The 18,363-nt window shown below is 41.1% G+C and overlaps 1 protein-coding gene across 1 annotated transcript in view; it reads left to right on the top strand.

The window, feature by feature from the left end:
• The first annotated feature begins 1,500 nt into the window (after positions 1-1,500).
• The window catches only part of adarb2 (adenosine deaminase RNA specific B2 (inactive)), a 201,713-nt gene continuing 184,850 nt past the window's right edge, over positions 1,501-18,363 (top strand). The window contains exon 1 of the mRNA XM_024000991.2: positions 1,501-1,893. Within this exon, the coding sequence (XP_023856759.1) occupies positions 1,791-1,893 (103 nt within the window). The 5' untranslated portion in view covers positions 1,501-1,790. The remainder of the gene's footprint in view (positions 1,894-18,363) is intronic.

The following is an 18,363-nucleotide window of genomic DNA, read 5'->3' as shown; positions in this document are numbered from 1 at the left end:
TATTGTGCTCTTGCTTGCAGTTAGAATTGTGTGATTTTTGTATGATAGTGACTGTTTTTGGCACCACAGCACCTTCACCATACAGCTGGCCTTGCAGAGAGCACAGAGCACTGGGGGCTAGGGGAATCAAAATGTCCGCCAGCTAGAGAAAGCACATAATGCTTTCTGAAAGACTCAACACTGTGCTTTAACACAAAATGCCAAAATGTCATATTCTTCAAACTTTTCAGTGGCAATAACCTGTCAGAACTCAGAACACTTTTACCTCTCAAGTGGAAAGTCATATAACGTCTGCTGTTCTGTCCTCTCGGCCTAAATAGAACACAGAGAACAAATGGAATGGCGTTACGTTGGCCTATGCACTGACTATACAGTCTCAAGTGTGTGAGTAAACAAAACAAAGAAAGGAATCTGTCAAGTCCTCATATATAGTAATAATTGTTTACACCGAATAACATGCAGTCGTTGTATATTATCCTGTCCCACTCCATGTATGATATAAGTATGTTACAAAAATGTAAGAATATTTCGCTGTCTTGAACTGGATAATGCTGTATGTTAATAATAAATCCAATTATATAATGTCTCTTATAAACTGGGTGGTTCGAGCGCTGAATGCTCATTGGCTGACGGACGTGGTATATCAGACCGTATACCACGGGTATGACAAAAAATGTATTGTTACTGCTCTAATTACGTTGAGTAACCAGTTTATAATAGCAATAAGGCACGGGGGTTGTGGGATATGGCAAATATACCATGGCTAAGGGCTGTATCCAGGTACACTTCGTTGGGTATACCACAGCCCTTAGCGGTGGTATATTGGCCCACACCCCCCTCCTGCCTTATTGCTTATTTGATGCCTCTTGAGACTGTATACATTATAAAAGAGAAACATTGCATAATAATAATATTGATTTAGTTTCAATACATGTCCCTAACATTTTTAGGGTCAAAGTCAAGGAATTCCACATTATGCATCCTACTGCATGTATCATCCTCAAATCCTCAAAACCCCAGATGTTACAGAACCTACACTTTGGTAAAGAACGAAAGGGAGAGAGAGCAAGAGAGTTTCTTGAAAAAACATAATAATCATAATCCCCTCAGAATCCCAATAATCCTACATGGCACAATATGGACACAAACAGACAATAATGTAAGGAGACACACAGTGAAAACGAACCACGAAGAACCCTGTCTGTCACAGGCAGATCTTTACCTCTCTGTCATGTCTTGTCCTGGGGGACGAGAAAGGCATCACCCAAATCACTCAGCCCGAATGGGCGCTGAGTTTGCAAGACAGTGAGGGAAGGAAAGAATGGGTGCGTGCTCTGTGCAGGCGGTTGGTGGCGGAGCTACTCGTGATGTCACAGCAAGGAGACAGTCATGATTGGGTCTAATTAGAATTTGCGGTAGCAAATAGATAGGCTTCCTGCATGATTGGATTCAAAGTGGCTTCTGGCAAAATTCGCAGAGGTGCAGAAAACTAGACGTCGCTTTACACACAACCTGCGCGAGGGGAGGCGGCATCACACCAGTGTGAGCTCTCGCGCAGTCCAGAAAATACAACCGTCGCTCTCGAGACAGAGGTTTGCAGGAGTTGGAGGAGTAATTGTGCTCACAGAGCTCTAGCAGCGAGACGCACGCACTCCCTGGTAAGAATAGTTCTGCAAGGGAATAAAGAGAAGTCTGAAATCATCCACACCGTCACCAAGGACTGTTTTATATGACGAACTGCTAAGAAGAAGCAGAACAAGTTATTTCGCGCGTTTCTCCACTGTCACTACATGGCATCAGTTCTTGAAAACAACACCCGCACCTCGGGAACTCCGAGCAGTCAAGTCAAATGCAAGTTCAAAAGGAGGAGGAGAAGAAGGTCAAAGAGAAAAGGTAAAAACTTTTATATGCATTTTTATGTTTTATTTTTTACAGCGTGTCAAACGCAGAGGTCGCGCGCACCTTGGAGTCTGTAGCGGAGAGCAATGACAACATTATACTGCGTAGCGCACGAGGTTTAGGTACTAGAAAAAAATTATATCCCTAGACATTTCAAATATTAGCCTAAACATGTGTAATAATTGAAGTATTTCCTTTTTTTGTGCACACAAAGCAGAACATATCACCAGTCCCATCATGACGCATAGTCACCAATCAAAGTTGAAGTTTTAGCTTCATTCAAACAATGTTGTTTGCTTTGAGTCATTAAAACGCCATGGATTATGTGTTAATGGTAGCATATAGGTATTGGGATTCGTTTCACAAGGAAAACGTTTGGAGAGCTTTCTCTGCCATGCTTCAACAAAGAGCGCGTGACATCAGCGCATCCATGTACCGGTTTTTAAGTTGCCACATTACCCTAATGACCTCCCAAAAAGAAAAAGAACCTCAGGATAATATAGCCCATATTATGACAGACACTTCAGTAGCCATATTTTGCTATATTTTATCCACTTTGTGTAACTTGTGCCTAGCTAGGCCTATAGTCTACACAGTAGCCTAATCCACGTTTAAATTCATCACACGCTGTAGTCCTATTGCCCTTTGATGAATAATTAATGCATTCTACACTCATGAGTAGGATATGGCTTGGATATGCACAAGAATGACTAAATAAACATGCATTTGAGGTCTGACTCCAATTATGCCGTATAGCCCAGACCATAGATTGTAATACGCGTTTGACAGTGACATATCCTAAATTCACTTGAGTGACCCTTTTAAACAGATTTTAGTAACATGTTTGCTTATTTTTCTTATCTTTATACATTTAATTCAAACATAAATTATGCATCCTAGCCTTATGCAATATTATGCAGCCTATCACCCAGCACCTTGGAATGTAGTAGCATCATGTGTGTTAGGAGAGACATCTTGCCAATAGGGGGCACAGGGGTATTATTAATATTTACATTATAATCATTTTTACAATTATAATTTTTTCTTCTCTGTAATACTACTAGCCACTTAGCAATGTAATGAAGTTGGCTTTAGCTAACCCAGATAGGCTCCCAATCGCCTAACCTCATAACTAGCTACCAAGTAGCTGAGGAACGCTTAACTCTGTTTTCTTATATCGAGGAGGTATTGACTGATGGTGACTCAATGTTGTTGCTAGCAAATCGTGTGACCACTTATCGATACTCAACTCCACCTCGATATAAGAGAACAAGAGTTGAGCGTTCCTCAGCTAGCTACCAAGAAGCCATTTTAGTTTATCAATCAAGTTAGAGTAGTTAGCTTGTTTGAAAAATTCTAAATTCTCCAATTTATGGATGGGGGGGGGGGGTCCAGCCACCCTTCGGACCACCCCCCAGCTATCCTCAATTACTTTGTGCCCCGTCAGATTTTTTGGGGTGCGTGGCGCCCCTGTGTGATAGTTTATGTTTATTTCTGAAGTGTGGTTCAAAACGTTTCTAACTGTGAACTACTGTTAGGCTACAACACATTTACCCTATTATTGTCAAAATATGTGCATTAATATACATATTTCACATGTTGACTTTAAATAGTGAACGAATCCCCTAGGGCCATGAAGCATACACACATGTCAGCCGTCAGACATGTGAAATATTAAAATCATCAGTCTTAAAGTGGCTTTTAGTTTGAATGAGTATTCAAATTCAACTATTCACTTCTCATCATAACTGTGCTATATGGTGATAAGGAGTAAAATGACACGGAGGCCTGTAAAAACAAGCCTGTGTGTCAGGGACTTGGAAATGCTGACAGAAGGTTACAGATGAGTCATTGCTCAGTTAGAGGGGTCAGGGAAACATCCAAGACACAGCAGATAAATAGCATTATAATGCACAACACTGACCAGATGGCTTGTTTACCAAGAAATGATAAACATCAGGGAAATAATTCTGGAATAAAATATAAAGTGTAAGTAAATAAGATTGAATGGTGTGCATGAGTTGGACAATGAGTTAGTCATTACTTTAGTCAGTGGAAAATAAAGAATGTGCTTTTTGTATAGACATAGGAGCTGGTGTTAGGGGACTACACAGTCTCTTTCCCCCTGTTAGGTTAGCATGGTAGGACCCTCACCTTTATCACACCCACTGACAGTAACAGGGGACTGTATGGATTTGCTAGTGTGTGCTTTGATTTCTGAGTAGTCATTTTCATCTAAGGTGATTAAATAAATATCTGGTGAATTGTTAGTATGTCTGAAATAGGGACATTTTTCCTACAGTGCCTCTAAGTGTAGCCACTATGCAGTGTAGGCTACTGGTGCACATCTGAGGTTTGTGGTGAAAATGTAAAATTTCTTCATGTACACCTTGTCGGAAATATGTATTTATGAATATTGTAACACACCTTAGTCATGGCAATGAAATGTAGTTTTAGTATTGTTCTTACAGTATATTCAGAGTGAGGTGTCTGCGTATTGCATCCCGAGCTATAGAGTGTGGATGAATGCTCAAAGCATGTTCAAGTTTGTGACACCAATTGAAATCATAATGAGATTTCATGAACAGTTTGCACTTTGTCATCAAACTACAAACAGACCACGCCGGAACACCATTTCCATAAACCTCGGATATTAATAGCCCAAGTAATTGAGACAAGAAAGACAATACATAAAATATAGTGCTGAGGCAAATGTATTTACATAATGGAAATGACAGAATTGGTTACACAACATTAAGCATTGCATATGAATACCACACAATGACGTGCACATTAGTTCACAGTCCTTCACTATGAGTTTCTAAATGGCTAATTTATCAGCCTGTACTGATTCAGTCTGATAGCAAGGGACATTAGGGGCAGGTTGCAAATGAACTAGAGCTATCTCTCTCTCTCGTTCTCTCTCTCTGAGGAAACTTGTGGTCCAACATGATAGACTCCCTTAGCAAGTAGAATGTAATACAACATTAATGTCACCATTACCAACACTGAGAATACACTGTACATGTTATGCCAATGGAAGCCTGTGTGGGGCGGATAAACTATAGACGCAAAGTAGATGTCCAATACTGTAGTGGTGTAGCCTGTATATTGTGTTGACAGCCATCTTTTTTGTCCAAGAGACAATGCCCTTTCAGTCAGGACTATCTAACCACCATTAATTACACAAAGTGATACGCTTCAGCAGATGGTTATAGCTGTGGGTTATTTCTTCACTGATAATGGATTTGAGACTTTAATACTTTGTGTGTTATTCTAATACACATTCATCATCTGGAGAGCACAGACAATTCTTTTTATAGTCCTCTTGGCAAAAAGGCAAAAACAGGCAGCAGTGTTTTGGGATTATCTGGACATGGCGTTTGAGAGTTAATCCCTCACAAATGCTCCAGATTATTTCGAGATGGACTATGGTTTAAAATCTCTGTGTGTATTCAAAAGGATGTAAGCAGATTTTTTCCCTGATTTCATTAAAACATTTTTTATATAATCTGTGTGATTGTTCTTTGAGGGCAGAACAGTAATTGTTGTAAAATGCATCGGTAAAACCCCATTCCCACAATATTTTAGGCAGTAGTCACAGAAAATAGGTTAGTCGTAAAAGTAAATATATATATATATATATATCTACACCATCTATTGGTGGGTGCTCATATTTGTCCTATTTCACACATGTACAAGTTGTATTATATGCATGTGTGAGTTGTGTTTTGTACACCCTTGGAGAGTGGGTCAGTAGTATAATATAGAAACATCATTTACTCACCAAATCACCTATTATATTGACCTACAGTACTGAAACATTCCTGGAAATGTAATGCACAATTGGAAATAATTAACATGAATTATTTTCAATGTAATATGAATTTGATCTTCTGCAATTTATGTGTCTGAGTGCTATCAACATTATGCTCTCACAAGCGTACACCAAATGTCTTTTTGATTTGTATGTCATTTAGTAATGTGTATGATTATTGTACTATACACACTGTCCACAGACATTGTCTGTCTATCTATACTCTTTATAACTGTGCATTGTGTGAAATACATTTAGTTGTGCTTCATTTATCAGCCTCTGAGGATAGCCTATTGAGATCCTTAGAGCAGTATACTCCATCATTACTGTAAGCAGCAGTTTCTTAGACATGCTGTGTATTTTTCACTGCTTTAATTAATCACACCACAGTGATTTAGTCTGTAGTCCCTCGGGACTGGTGCAGTCTCTACCACAAAAGACTAATACAATTTGCCATCTTTGTGAAAATGTGACACGCTCTCAGTGACAAATAGCCCAGACTACTACAATGTATAAATTAAATTCAACACCTGGATGAAATATATTTAATTCTACATGTTGCATCAGGGATTGTGTAATGTTTTGTGTTGCTCTTATGTAAAATCATAATATTCAATCCACTTAGCACAAGCATGGTATAATCAAAAAAATATTCTATATACTCTATACACAAAAACTATATTATTGGCCTTCCCCTAAATGTTTTTTTCTGACCATAGAAAATAATAGATTTATAACTGAGCATTTTCTTTTTAGTATCCAACTATACTAACAACACATAAGCGTGCTGACTGGAAGTCAGTCAGAAACCGCTGACACCAAGTGTCACATAATTTATGTAGCAATTACTGTTTACGCACTCCCCTACCGGGGGACTAGCGGGGCCAAGCAGGCAGAGCAGGGCGACACAGCGCAGGGCTGTGGACAGACGGACGGACAGGGCTGCAGACTGGGGTCAGTGCATTTCCAGTCAGGCAGGGAGCTCAGCGACAGCGATGTGAGGCCATCACAAAGCTATTAGCAAGGCGGACATGTCGCCTAGCGCGTCACAGGGCAGCGGCATCACACCACAGCTACATAGTGGCGGCAATGACCAGTTGACAGGAGAGAGGAGCAGAGCCGGGTAGCGAGGGCAGAGACCGCTATGGAGCAGTGGTTACTGGTTAGGTTCCTTTACATAAATGTTGGGGCAATACAACCGATATCCATATAGGTGTAGATAAGGAGCAAGCTGAGACCGGATCCTATCATCTTAAGGGTCACTGACCTTTTGGTGTGCCACACTGACCTGACAGAGAGTCTACTCTTTTTACAATGCGATACTGGGACTAGACATGGCATTTTGAATAAATTAGCTCTTTTGATCCCACATCCCACATATTCATCTTGCACAATTTCTAATGTAGGTTTTATCACTGCACAGGGAGAATTCTCTGTAAGGAATAGTTACCATGACCTGCATTAGCACAGCTATTAATGTAAGGGACAAACCAATGTCACAGCCACTGTGTTTGGGGAGGGGTTTTGTATTTGTACTGTAGCCAGATGTATTGCTGTAAGAGATGTAAACAATGTTTTGGCCTTAAACAGTTCCGTCATATTTGTGCTGATAAACGCATTAAAATCTGTGACAAAACACCTCTGGCATTTAGCAGGTTAATGAAGATCATCACCACCGGCAATCGTGGTGCCGCGTGCGTAGACTCGCACACACGTGCGTGCGCAAGGACACACACATGCGCACACACGCAAGCATGCGCAAACACACACACACCGCTCTTGATTAAGTGTAAAATATTCCCTGGTTTAGGACACCGCGTCCTCCCCTTCTGAATGTTTAGCTGGGTGTACTTACCCCTGTTCTCTCAGGAGAACCCGCAGCTAAAATGACCAAGGAAAGGAATAGCAAAACTTTAGCAAATTATCATAATGACTAATTATCTCATAATAGAGACTTCTGAGACTTGGCACTTGAATTTCTGCTTAACGTTCAGTGAGGAAAAACACATTTCATGCTGAAATGTCTCAATAGCACAGATGAGCTGCTGAGGTAATCGCCTCGCTGAGGTTATAACGGGAATAAATCAAAACGTATTAAAATCAATGGGACAGGAAGAAGGAAGTCTCAACTGCCTTGTTAAGGAGTTCACCTGCTTGAATTTTAGTTAATCACTACATCCTTTACTTACTCTGTATTTTGGGATTTTAAATGTTATTTTAATGCATAATGATAAATGATTAGTTGCCATGATAACATAATACGGAAATTAAATGAGTCCAATCATAGGATACACAGTACAGTACGCTCTTAGAAATAAATTAAGTATATCATTTTAAAAGCTTTTTAGTCAAAAATTGAATGAATGATAGTGTCTAGTTACAAGTATAATGGGCTAATTATTACACTATCCATACATTATCTATGAGTGATTTTGTATGATGTAGGATCTATGTGACGATCTGTGTACTGTAGTTCTGAACAACACAAGCTGGCAGTCTGCCTAAAAGAATAAGCCCAAGTAATCAAGCATCTAGCATGTCAATGTCATCCCTTCCTGTTGAGAGATCTAGCTCTGCAGGACAATGTAGGACACCAGACAATACACAGACAGACAGACGGTTCATAGTGGTTATATTATTACACCATGATTAAAAATAGAAGATATCTGCCACAGTAGATATAGTTCAAAATAACATGCAGAATTGTGTTATTGGGGCAATGGTGTCTTCACCTTAAATTACATAGTTATGATAGGTTGTGTGTGTGTGTGTTTGTGTATATATATATTTATATATATATATATATGTGTGTGTGTGTGTGTGTGTGTGTGTGTGTGTGTGTGTGTGTGTGTGTGTGTGTGTGTGGTGTGTGTGTGTGTGTGTGTGTGTGTGTGTGTGTGTGTGATATGTATTATGTTTGTGTGTATACATATACTATATATATATATATATACACATATATGTTTAGGTGTTATGCAGCCCCTCTATATATTCTGTGAATCTAACAATTATTTGTGTACTGTTTCATATTGAAATTACTTATTTTAATGTAGGCCCATGTCTCATTTTCATATTACATGTTAAAAAAAATAAAGAATATTATTCTCCTTTCAATTAAGGCGGTGTCATTATGGTACGATTAAGCTAGCATAACCGACTTATAACCAACCGTCTGAAATCCTGCCAGATTCTCGCTAGTACCTTACACATTCTATTGGCATACTATTTCTACAATGTATGATGTAAATTAGGATGATCAGTTCTATTATCATCTGAGTCATTCCTGCCACTACACTGTCTGTGTTTAGACAGGCAGCCCAATTCTGTTCTTTAGTTTTCACTAATTGCCCTTTTGACCAATCAGATAAGCTCTGAAAAATGTCTGATGTGAAAATATCTGTGATTGGTCAAAAGACCAATTAGTAGAAAAAAAGATCAGAATTGGGCTGCCTGTGTAGACGCAGCCAGTGTGTCTGGGAGAAAGGCCAGATACCTACCTCCATAGCTCCGTATATCAGTCGTGTCCAAAGTTAGCCTCACATAGTTAATTTTATTCGACTTTACTGCTACTGGCTGTTCTCGACAGTACAGCTGAGGATAATGAATGAGGATTTCTCAGGCAGGGTTTTCTCTGAAACCCTCAGTGTGTTTGAAAAAGTCCTCAGAAGCCCATTGATATCATTTCCCCAAACTATCAAACAATAGTAATGATGATGTTAGGAAGTCCTTATTGCATGAATAAATATCTGAAACCAGTTGAAGTACATTTCAGTTGAAGCTTAGACATATTTCCATATCACCTCAGACATGTGACTGGCACATATAGTAGGCATTATAGGCATTGTGGCATAGTCTACAAGACCACACTGTGCTGACTGCTGACATGGCAACGTCAACATCGATATGGCTGTTTCATTTAGAAAATGAGGAAATTGGATGAAACAGCTTACTGTAAAGCTCCTCTGTCCTTCTCGCTCGCCGTCAGAGTAAGGCTCCCCGTTTTTAAAGATAAAGTTAATGAAGGACTTAAACAGGGGATAGACAGAGACGTCTTATTACCAGAGGGGCCCAGTAACAGCAGCATTTATTTCCATGTACAAGATCAAACATTTTGGAGACCCTCTCTCTTGAGGAGGTCTCGGGAGGTCAGAGGTCACAGGGTCGTAGCCGTGGTTCCTGCAGGACCAAACCTCTTTCGGTGAGTTTTGTATAGTTTAAGATGAGGGTCAAACTAACCTGCCCTTTTCTATCTGTCAGATACACTTATACAATGAATACATACAAGTATTAGATCATCACAAGATAAGTGGTATGCATAATTGAACAGGTGACATCTCTATGGAGGTAACATTACGCTCAGAGATTCATGTATATGTTTGCAAACTACGTCCTGTATTAGTGAGGTGATAGTCTTCTCCCTTCTAATGGAAAAGATCATCTGCGGTCTATTTACAGTACACGACTTACTTTTACGTAAATATATGAATGGTTTCAGTACAGTAATTCCTGGAATGTTAAATGTGGTTGTGGATCTGTCAGAACAGTGTGTTCAGTTGAGTCAAGTGGAATGGTTTATGGGAGATTAGGCCATTGATAATGATGAGAGCATGAGCATATATGAGATTCACTCTGGCTTCATTATTACTCACACATGCAGCATTAAATAACACTTTTCTCTCTCTCTCTCTCTGTGGTGTGGCCCACAGTACATTTTCTCTCATCCATCGATTCCAACATCCTTTAGGGGCCATGCTTGGACTGGGCTTATCTAGCAAATCCTTTCAAATGTGTTTAAATAATCTTTGTCTACATTAGTTTTGTCTGATGTGATTTTGTTCTCTCTGAATCATCTCATGGATTCATTTGGTATTTGTAGTGTGATTTTATTTCATTTTACCTTTGTGAATGGTACCTCTGTGAATGAGGTACCTCTGTGAATGAGGTACCTCTGTGGAATGGTCCCTCTGTGAATGGTACCTCTGTGAATGGTCCCTCTGTGAATGGTCCCTCTGTGAATGGTCCCTTTGTGAATGGTACCTCTGTGAATGGTCCCTCTGTGAATGAGGTACCTCTGTGAATGGTCCCTCTGTGAATGGTACCTCTGTGAATGGTACCTCTGTGAATGGTATCATGCATTTTGTACTTCCTTTCCTTCTCGGTTGTTCGTTCACTGTGGTAGACTGTTTATTTTGTCCATCCATTTGCGATTTGAACAGCTTGAAGGAGGGACCATTGATATATTTGTATTCAAATACTGTTTGAGTTCCAATTGCTCATCCGTTGCCCTGTGATAGCCTGGAGTATATTTGGTTTCTCTCCGATAAGGCCAGAGTATACATTGAGTGGTATTCAGTTGAATTGCTTGTACACACCCAGTGCTTTGGCATACCATAGGGCAGGAGGATGATGTGTCTGGCAAGGATAGGATTGGAATACCATTCAGACCTGGGTTCAAATACTTTTCAAAATATTACTTCAATTATTTTGTTTGACTGTACCAGTTGGGCAGGGTTTGCCATTTTAGGGCTCCTCTATTGGTTCAATTAAGCCAGGTAAGCTCAATCAAGCACAGTTAGTGTTTTAAATTATTTCAAATAGTGTTTGAACCCAGGTCTGATTGGATCCTGTCACTTCTCTCACGCTGGCAAGCCCCTTCTACTGCTACTGTTTGAACCCAGGTCTGATTGTATCCTGTCACTTCTCTCACGCTGGCAAGCCCCTTCTACTGCTACTGTTTGAACCCAGGTCTGATTGTATCCTGTCACTTCTCCCACCCTGGCAAGCCCCTTCTACTGCTACTGTTNCCAGGTCTGATTGTATCCTGTCACTTCTCCCACCCTGGCAAGCCCCTTCTACTGCTACTGTTTGAACCCAGGTCTGATTGTATCCTGTCACTTCTACCACCCTGGCAAGCCCCTTCTACTGCTACTGTTTGAACCCAGGTCTGATTGTATCCTGTCACTTCTACCACCCTGGCCTTCCCCTTCTACTGCTACTGTTTAGAATGTGGTTGTGGAGGATGGTGGCGAAGGTTGAAGGGTATGTTGTACCTGGGGCTACCAGTGTTGCCATCCAGGCTTAAAGGACACACAGGGTGTACGTCCCAAACGCCACCCTATTCCCTATATAGTGCACTACTTTTGATGAGCACCTCTCAAAAGTAGTGCACTAAATAGGGAATAGGGTGCCATTTGCGAACACACAGGATCTGTTTTTCTAGGTAGAAAAGAATACTCTTGGTACCGTTTGCTTTGACGAACTGTCTGTTCCCCTAGCCAGGTTTCGTAAATTAAACATGGTACATATGGTGCATTTCATACGGTACCATTGGTCTACTGTATGGATTCACATACAATATACAGCCTGTATTGTCATGGAGACATGATATACCACATCACAAACATTTTTAGATGTTGTGTTAATAACACTTCTGGGTATTAAATGTCTGTGTGTGTGTGACTAGATGAATATGCCTATGGGAGAAGCTTTCACACATTGAATGGGTAAGTTAAATCTTCATTATCACCCCACAGTACATCAAAGCTTTTCAGTCTGCTACGCATGACTTCATCCTCATGACTTCTCATTCAATATAGTTTCACTATTCAAAACTGTCATGCTATCTTAAAATGGTGTGCGAAAAATGTGTAGTAACATTTTGTCAAACCATTTGAGTCAACGTGTTTTGTTGACATTTAGGCAACATTTTGTGCGATGTTGTTGAAACAACCGTGTACACAGGGCACCACTGTACAACTGTGATTTTTACATACATTTCCACCTACTAGATATCAGCCCCGTGCTTTAAAAATACTGCAGTTTTCTGTGATTGACCTGTACTTTTGGGAATATTGCTCTATTCCCATCATGAAATCAAACTATAGAGAGGCAGAAAATTGTTATGTGTGTATTACCTTATGAAGTGGTCCATCAAGCCACACACACACACACACACACACAAACACACACACACACACACACACACACACACACACACACACCTGTCTCTTATACACATCTAGATGTGTATAAACACACACACACACACACACATAAAACACACACAATTCAGCCAGAATCTACTCTATATAGTTGGAAAACTTTCGGTTGGAAAACGTCATTGTGTCTGTTCATTTTCAGAGAAAGGAGAGGGAAAGGAGAGGGAAAGGAGAGGAAAAAGAGAGGGAAAGCAGGGAGGAAGCAGGAAGGAAGCAGGGAGAAAGCAGAGAGTGCTAGCTGAGGTTTAATGATAATAGTCCTGACGATGATAATCCTTCCCTTTACTTCCTGCTGACTGGAGAAAGCCCTGTCATTGGTCTCTGCTGTTCCTATTAATGTCACAGAGGTTCATTTGAATTTGAATGGACCATCAGGAGGATTAGAGCAAAGGAGACTCACTTTCTCTCACACACACACACACACACACACACACACACACACACACGCACACACACACACACACACACACACACACACACACACACACACACACACATTCAAACACACACACACACACATGGAGACAATGGGTAAAACCATGACAGGTCAGGCAGTGATAAACTCTTCGCTTCAGACTCTTTTTTCTTGTTGTCACCTGTTCCTGCAGTCTCTACCTGCCTGTCACTCACAGCAGGGGCTTAAAACCAGCCATCGCAAGACAAAGAAAACTTCACATGACACCGATGGTGACATGAGGAACGCTGTGTGCCGAGGGGTTCAGGCGTAGTGATGGTATTAGGGGGGTTTGTCGAAGATGCCAGAGGGAAAGAGAAGAAAGGAGAGTTTTAAATAAAACACACCACAGTGAGTTTTAAGTGATCGCAAAATAGAAGGCTGAATCGGCGGGGAAGGTAAATATGATTGCACATCTGTTGAAGAGATCCCCCTTGATCCTCACACTTCAAATACAAAAGTCGTTTTTCTAGACTTTACTTTGGTTTTACCCCTTTAGTTGTGCTTTTATCCAGATCTAATATATATGACTTCAATCACAGTATTCTCTGTATGTGTCCTAAATGGCGCCCTGTCCACCTATATAAAAGGTCATATAGACACTGTTATGGGAGGGAGGCTAAGTCGAAGATCCCAGTCTCAGCATGGCTGGCCAAAACATTGCCCTTATCCTCCCCCAGCCCCTCTATTCAGACAGTACCTGAGCTGGGCTGATGTCTGATGATAAATGCCCAGTGCGGGTGTCCTGATGGCGAGGCCGAACCAGCACATCGCATCGCACCAGGAAGACACATGCACATGCGCATACACACACACACGTGCATGCTTCATTGTGATAAGCAGTGGTTAGCCTTTGGCCAGGGTGGTTGCTCCAGACTGATTTAACTCCACCCTTCTCCCATTCAAATGGAATTTGAGTAGGAGGTTAAACAGAGAGAAGAAAAAGTAAGACTTGTCAAATTAGCAGCTTAGCGAATCTCCTGCCAATTGTCATTCAGTCTAATTAAAAAATGGCAAATTTTAGCGTGCGTAACTTCAAATAAGTGCTCAGCTATAAAGTCCTGGCTGTCAGGTATAAACAAGCCGTGTTACGGTAGACTGTAGAGGAGGGAGGGGGAAATCAATCGACATCTGTTAATTTATCTCAGGCAGGAGACCAAATTGAAAAATTGATTGCGATTGCTCCTGCTGACACACAATCTGCATTGTGATCAAGGAGCAATACATCGCGGCACCTGCTTAGTAAACGATAATGGGCATTTCAGTGGTTGTAGCCAAGGGCTTTGTCTCGCCAATATAGACCAAATTGGCCATCTTTACAGGCCTGTGGCAAGAAAAGAAACACACGCGTGCACACACACACACACACACACACACACACACACACACACACACACACACACACGCACACACGCACACCCACACACAAGGGAGTCTGGAGGATAGGGGTGCAGGTAAAATGTCTGCAGAAAATGCCTTGAATCAGAGAGAGTAGTGATTCAGCTGGTAGTGAACCATAGTTTTCATTATGAAGCTCTAATGAGTGAAAATGAGAGACAATAAATCCATTCAGTTACAGAGAAGCTCCTTGGCTCTGCAGTCACACTAATGATATTGGATGCATCCCAAATGGCATCCTGTTCCCGATATAGTGAACTACATTTGACCAGAGCCCTATGGGCCATGATCAAAAGTAGTGCACAATATAGGTAATAGGGTGCCATTTGGGACGCATCCCTTGCATTTCCCTCTTTTAATAATACTGGGACCAATCCATATGTCCCCTGACTCATCTCGACAGTATTGCTCCAATTTAAATCAAAGGGGAAGGGCAGGGCAGAGAAACACCCCTCTTTAGGGAAAGAGATTTCCGGTGGGAAAGTAATTGATACTGCAGTCAGTGACAATTTATAAGCATGTTGAAAATACGTTTATGACCACGTGTCACTTTTCCATTTTCATTGTTCTACATACCAAGGGACATTTTACAGCTGTTGGTCCTGTTCATTTGCAGCAGCAAGGAGTCAACAAATGGCAACAGTAAAGCCGTACATGTGTGCAAGATCTAAACTGAGAGAACCAGATTGTTTATCCAAGTATGCACATCAGGCCTGCTGACAGATAGCCTCCTGGTCTGGGATGAAACTATTGGTGGGTGATACATCAGGAACGGACGCACAAACACACACAAGCACAAACTCACACACACACACACACACACATGAGACACACACTGCGTCTATCACACTTCTGTCATCATGAAGTGCTTTGAGAGACAAGTCAAGGATCATATCACCTCTACATTACCTGTCACCATAGGCCCACTTCAATTTTCTTACCGTCCCAATAGATCCACAGACGATGCAATCAGCCTTACCATATCCGGACAAGGAATAACTGTAAGAATGCTGTTCATTGACTATAGTTCAGCATTCAACACCATATTACCCTCCAAGCTCATCATTAAGCTTGAGGCCCTGGGTCTGAACCCCGCCCTGGACTTCCTGATGGGCCGCCCCCAGGTGGAGAAAGTAGGAAACGACACCTCCACTTCGCTGATCCTCAACACTAGGGCTCCTCAAGGGTGTGTGCTCAGCCTCCTCCTGTACTCCTTGTTCACCCATTACTGCGCGGCCAAGCACGTCTCCAACTCAATCATCAAGTTTGCAGATGACACAACAGTCGTAGGCTTGATTACCAACAATGACGAGACAGCCTACAGGGTGGAGGTGAGGGCTCTAGAAGTGTGGTACCAGGAAAATGACCTCTCACTGAAAGTCAACAAAACAAAAGAGATGATCATGCCCCCCCCCCTATGCACATCGACAGGACCGCAGTGGAGAAGGCAGAAAGCTTAAAGTTCCTCGATTTACAGATCACCGACAAACTGACAAACTTCACCCACATAGACAGTGTGGTGAAGAAGGCGCAACTGCACCTCTTAAACCTCAAGAGACTGAAAAAATGTGTCTTGGCACCTAAAATCCTCACACACTTTTACAGATGCACAATTGAGAGCATCCTGTTGGGCTGTATCACCGCTTGGTACTGCAACCACAAGGCTCTCCAGAGGGTGGTGCCGTCTGCCCAATGCATCACCGGGGGCAAACTACCTGCCCTCCAGGACACCTACAGCACCCGATGTCACAGGAAGGCCAAAAAGATCATCAAGGACAACAACCACACGAGCCACTGCCTGTTCACCCCGCTATCATCCAGAAGGCGAGGTCAGTACACGTGCATCAAAGCTGGCACCAAGATACTGAAAAACAGCTTCTATCTCAAGTCTATCAGACTGTTAAATAGCCATCACTAGCTCATAGAGGCTGCTGCCGCCTATATACATAGACTTGAAATCACTGGTCACTTTAATAAATGGAACACTAGTCACTTTAATAATGTTTACATATCTTGCATTACTCATCTCATATTAGGGCTGGGCGATATGACAATATATTTTGTGTGACGATAGATGCTTTGCGTCGTCCAATTGCAACGCAAACAAACATGGAGGAGAGTGAACGTACCAAAAAGTGGGGCTTCTTCGGGCGCATGGACGTGGTTTGGGTATGAAAAGTCTGACACGGACCAGAAAACCGTCCTATGCAAAACATACCGCAGGCCGGCCCCGACAACAGGCTCAAACACCACTAACCTCTTTTACCACCTACGAAAGAATCATGTGAAACAATACGGAGAGAGTCTATGAATGAGACCCCAAAAAGTACAGTCGAGAGCTCAAAACAAACCCCCGACTCAGACGTTGCAAGAGGCTTTTGCCCGCGACACACCATATGGCAAAGAATCACAAAGATGGAAGGAGATAACAGCTGCCGTTACGACTTACATCTGCAAAGACATGGCCCTAATTTACACGGTCGAGAAATGGGGGTTTCGTGAGTTGGTGCTAACACTCAACCCAAGGTACCAAATGCAAATTGATATGTGGCACGTATTAATGCAAAAATAACATGCAAAACAGGCAAGCCCTCAAAAATAAATATATATATATTTTAGGCCTGTATTTATTTTGTTTGGAACTATAGTTTAAGTTGTTCTATTTACCTTCTTAGATTTTATACATTCATATTTTATATTTTGATATATGCTTAATTGAAAATTTGCACAAAGGTTCTAAATAAAAGGAGAAATAATCAAATATGAGTAAGTTCCTTTCGTTTGTTGAGTTTAATTGAACATGTGATAAGAAATAGGCCTTTAGATGTGGTCATTTCATATCAACTATTTATTCATTCAATTTACAGAAAATGTGCTATATCATGATATGTATCGTTATCGGGATATGAAATGACCTATATCGGGATATGAGAATTTGTCCATATTGCCCAACCCTATCTCATATGTATATACTGTATTCTATACTATTCTACTGTATCTTCGTCTATGCCGCTCTGACATTGCTTGTCCATATATTTATATATTCTTAATTCCATTCCTTTACTTAGATTTGTGTGTATTGGGTATATGTTGTGAAATTGTTAGATATTACTTGTTAGATATTACTGCACTGTCGTAGCTAGAAACACAAGCATTTCGCTACACCTGCAATAACATCTGCTAAACACGTGTATGTGACCAATAACATTTGATTTGACACTGGGAAAGATTAATCTGATGAACATGATGTAGTGCTATGGCTACCCCCTAGGGCCATAATCATGACAAACTACCCACACACAAATGAGATAACATTAATGAGCTGAGCTAAAGTTAATGTGATAACGTGACATGTAAAAGCTACATATGATAACATGAAAATACACATGTGAAAACATGAGCTCATGTGAAGTGAATGTGACAACATGGGGTTGCAACATTTCAAAAATCTTTTTCACATGTCAAAATGCAATTCCACATGTAAGAGATTGAATTTGCACTTTCACATGTGAATGTTTGACTTTTCCACAAGCTTCCCATAATAAGTAGGGTGAATTTTGGCACATTCCTCCTGACAGAGCTGGTGTAACTGAGTCAGGTTTGTAGGCCTCCTTGCTCGCACACACTTTTTCAGTTCTGCCCACAAATGTTCTATAGGATTGAGGTCATGGCTTTGTGATGGCCACTCCAATACCTTGACTTTGTCCTCCTTGTTTTCCATTTTGCCACAACTTTGGAAGTATGCTTGGGGTCATTGTCCATTTGGAAGACCCATTTGCGACCAAGCTTTAAGTTCC

This window comes from Salvelinus sp. IW2-2015, linkage group LG14, assembly GCF_002910315.2.
Source record: "Salvelinus sp. IW2-2015 linkage group LG14, ASM291031v2, whole genome shotgun sequence".
Lineage (NCBI taxonomy): Eukaryota > Metazoa > Chordata > Actinopteri > Salmoniformes > Salmonidae > Salvelinus > Salvelinus sp. IW2-2015.
Note: the sequence above shows the minus strand (reverse complement) of the source record. Positions and strands in the feature narration are given on the sequence as shown.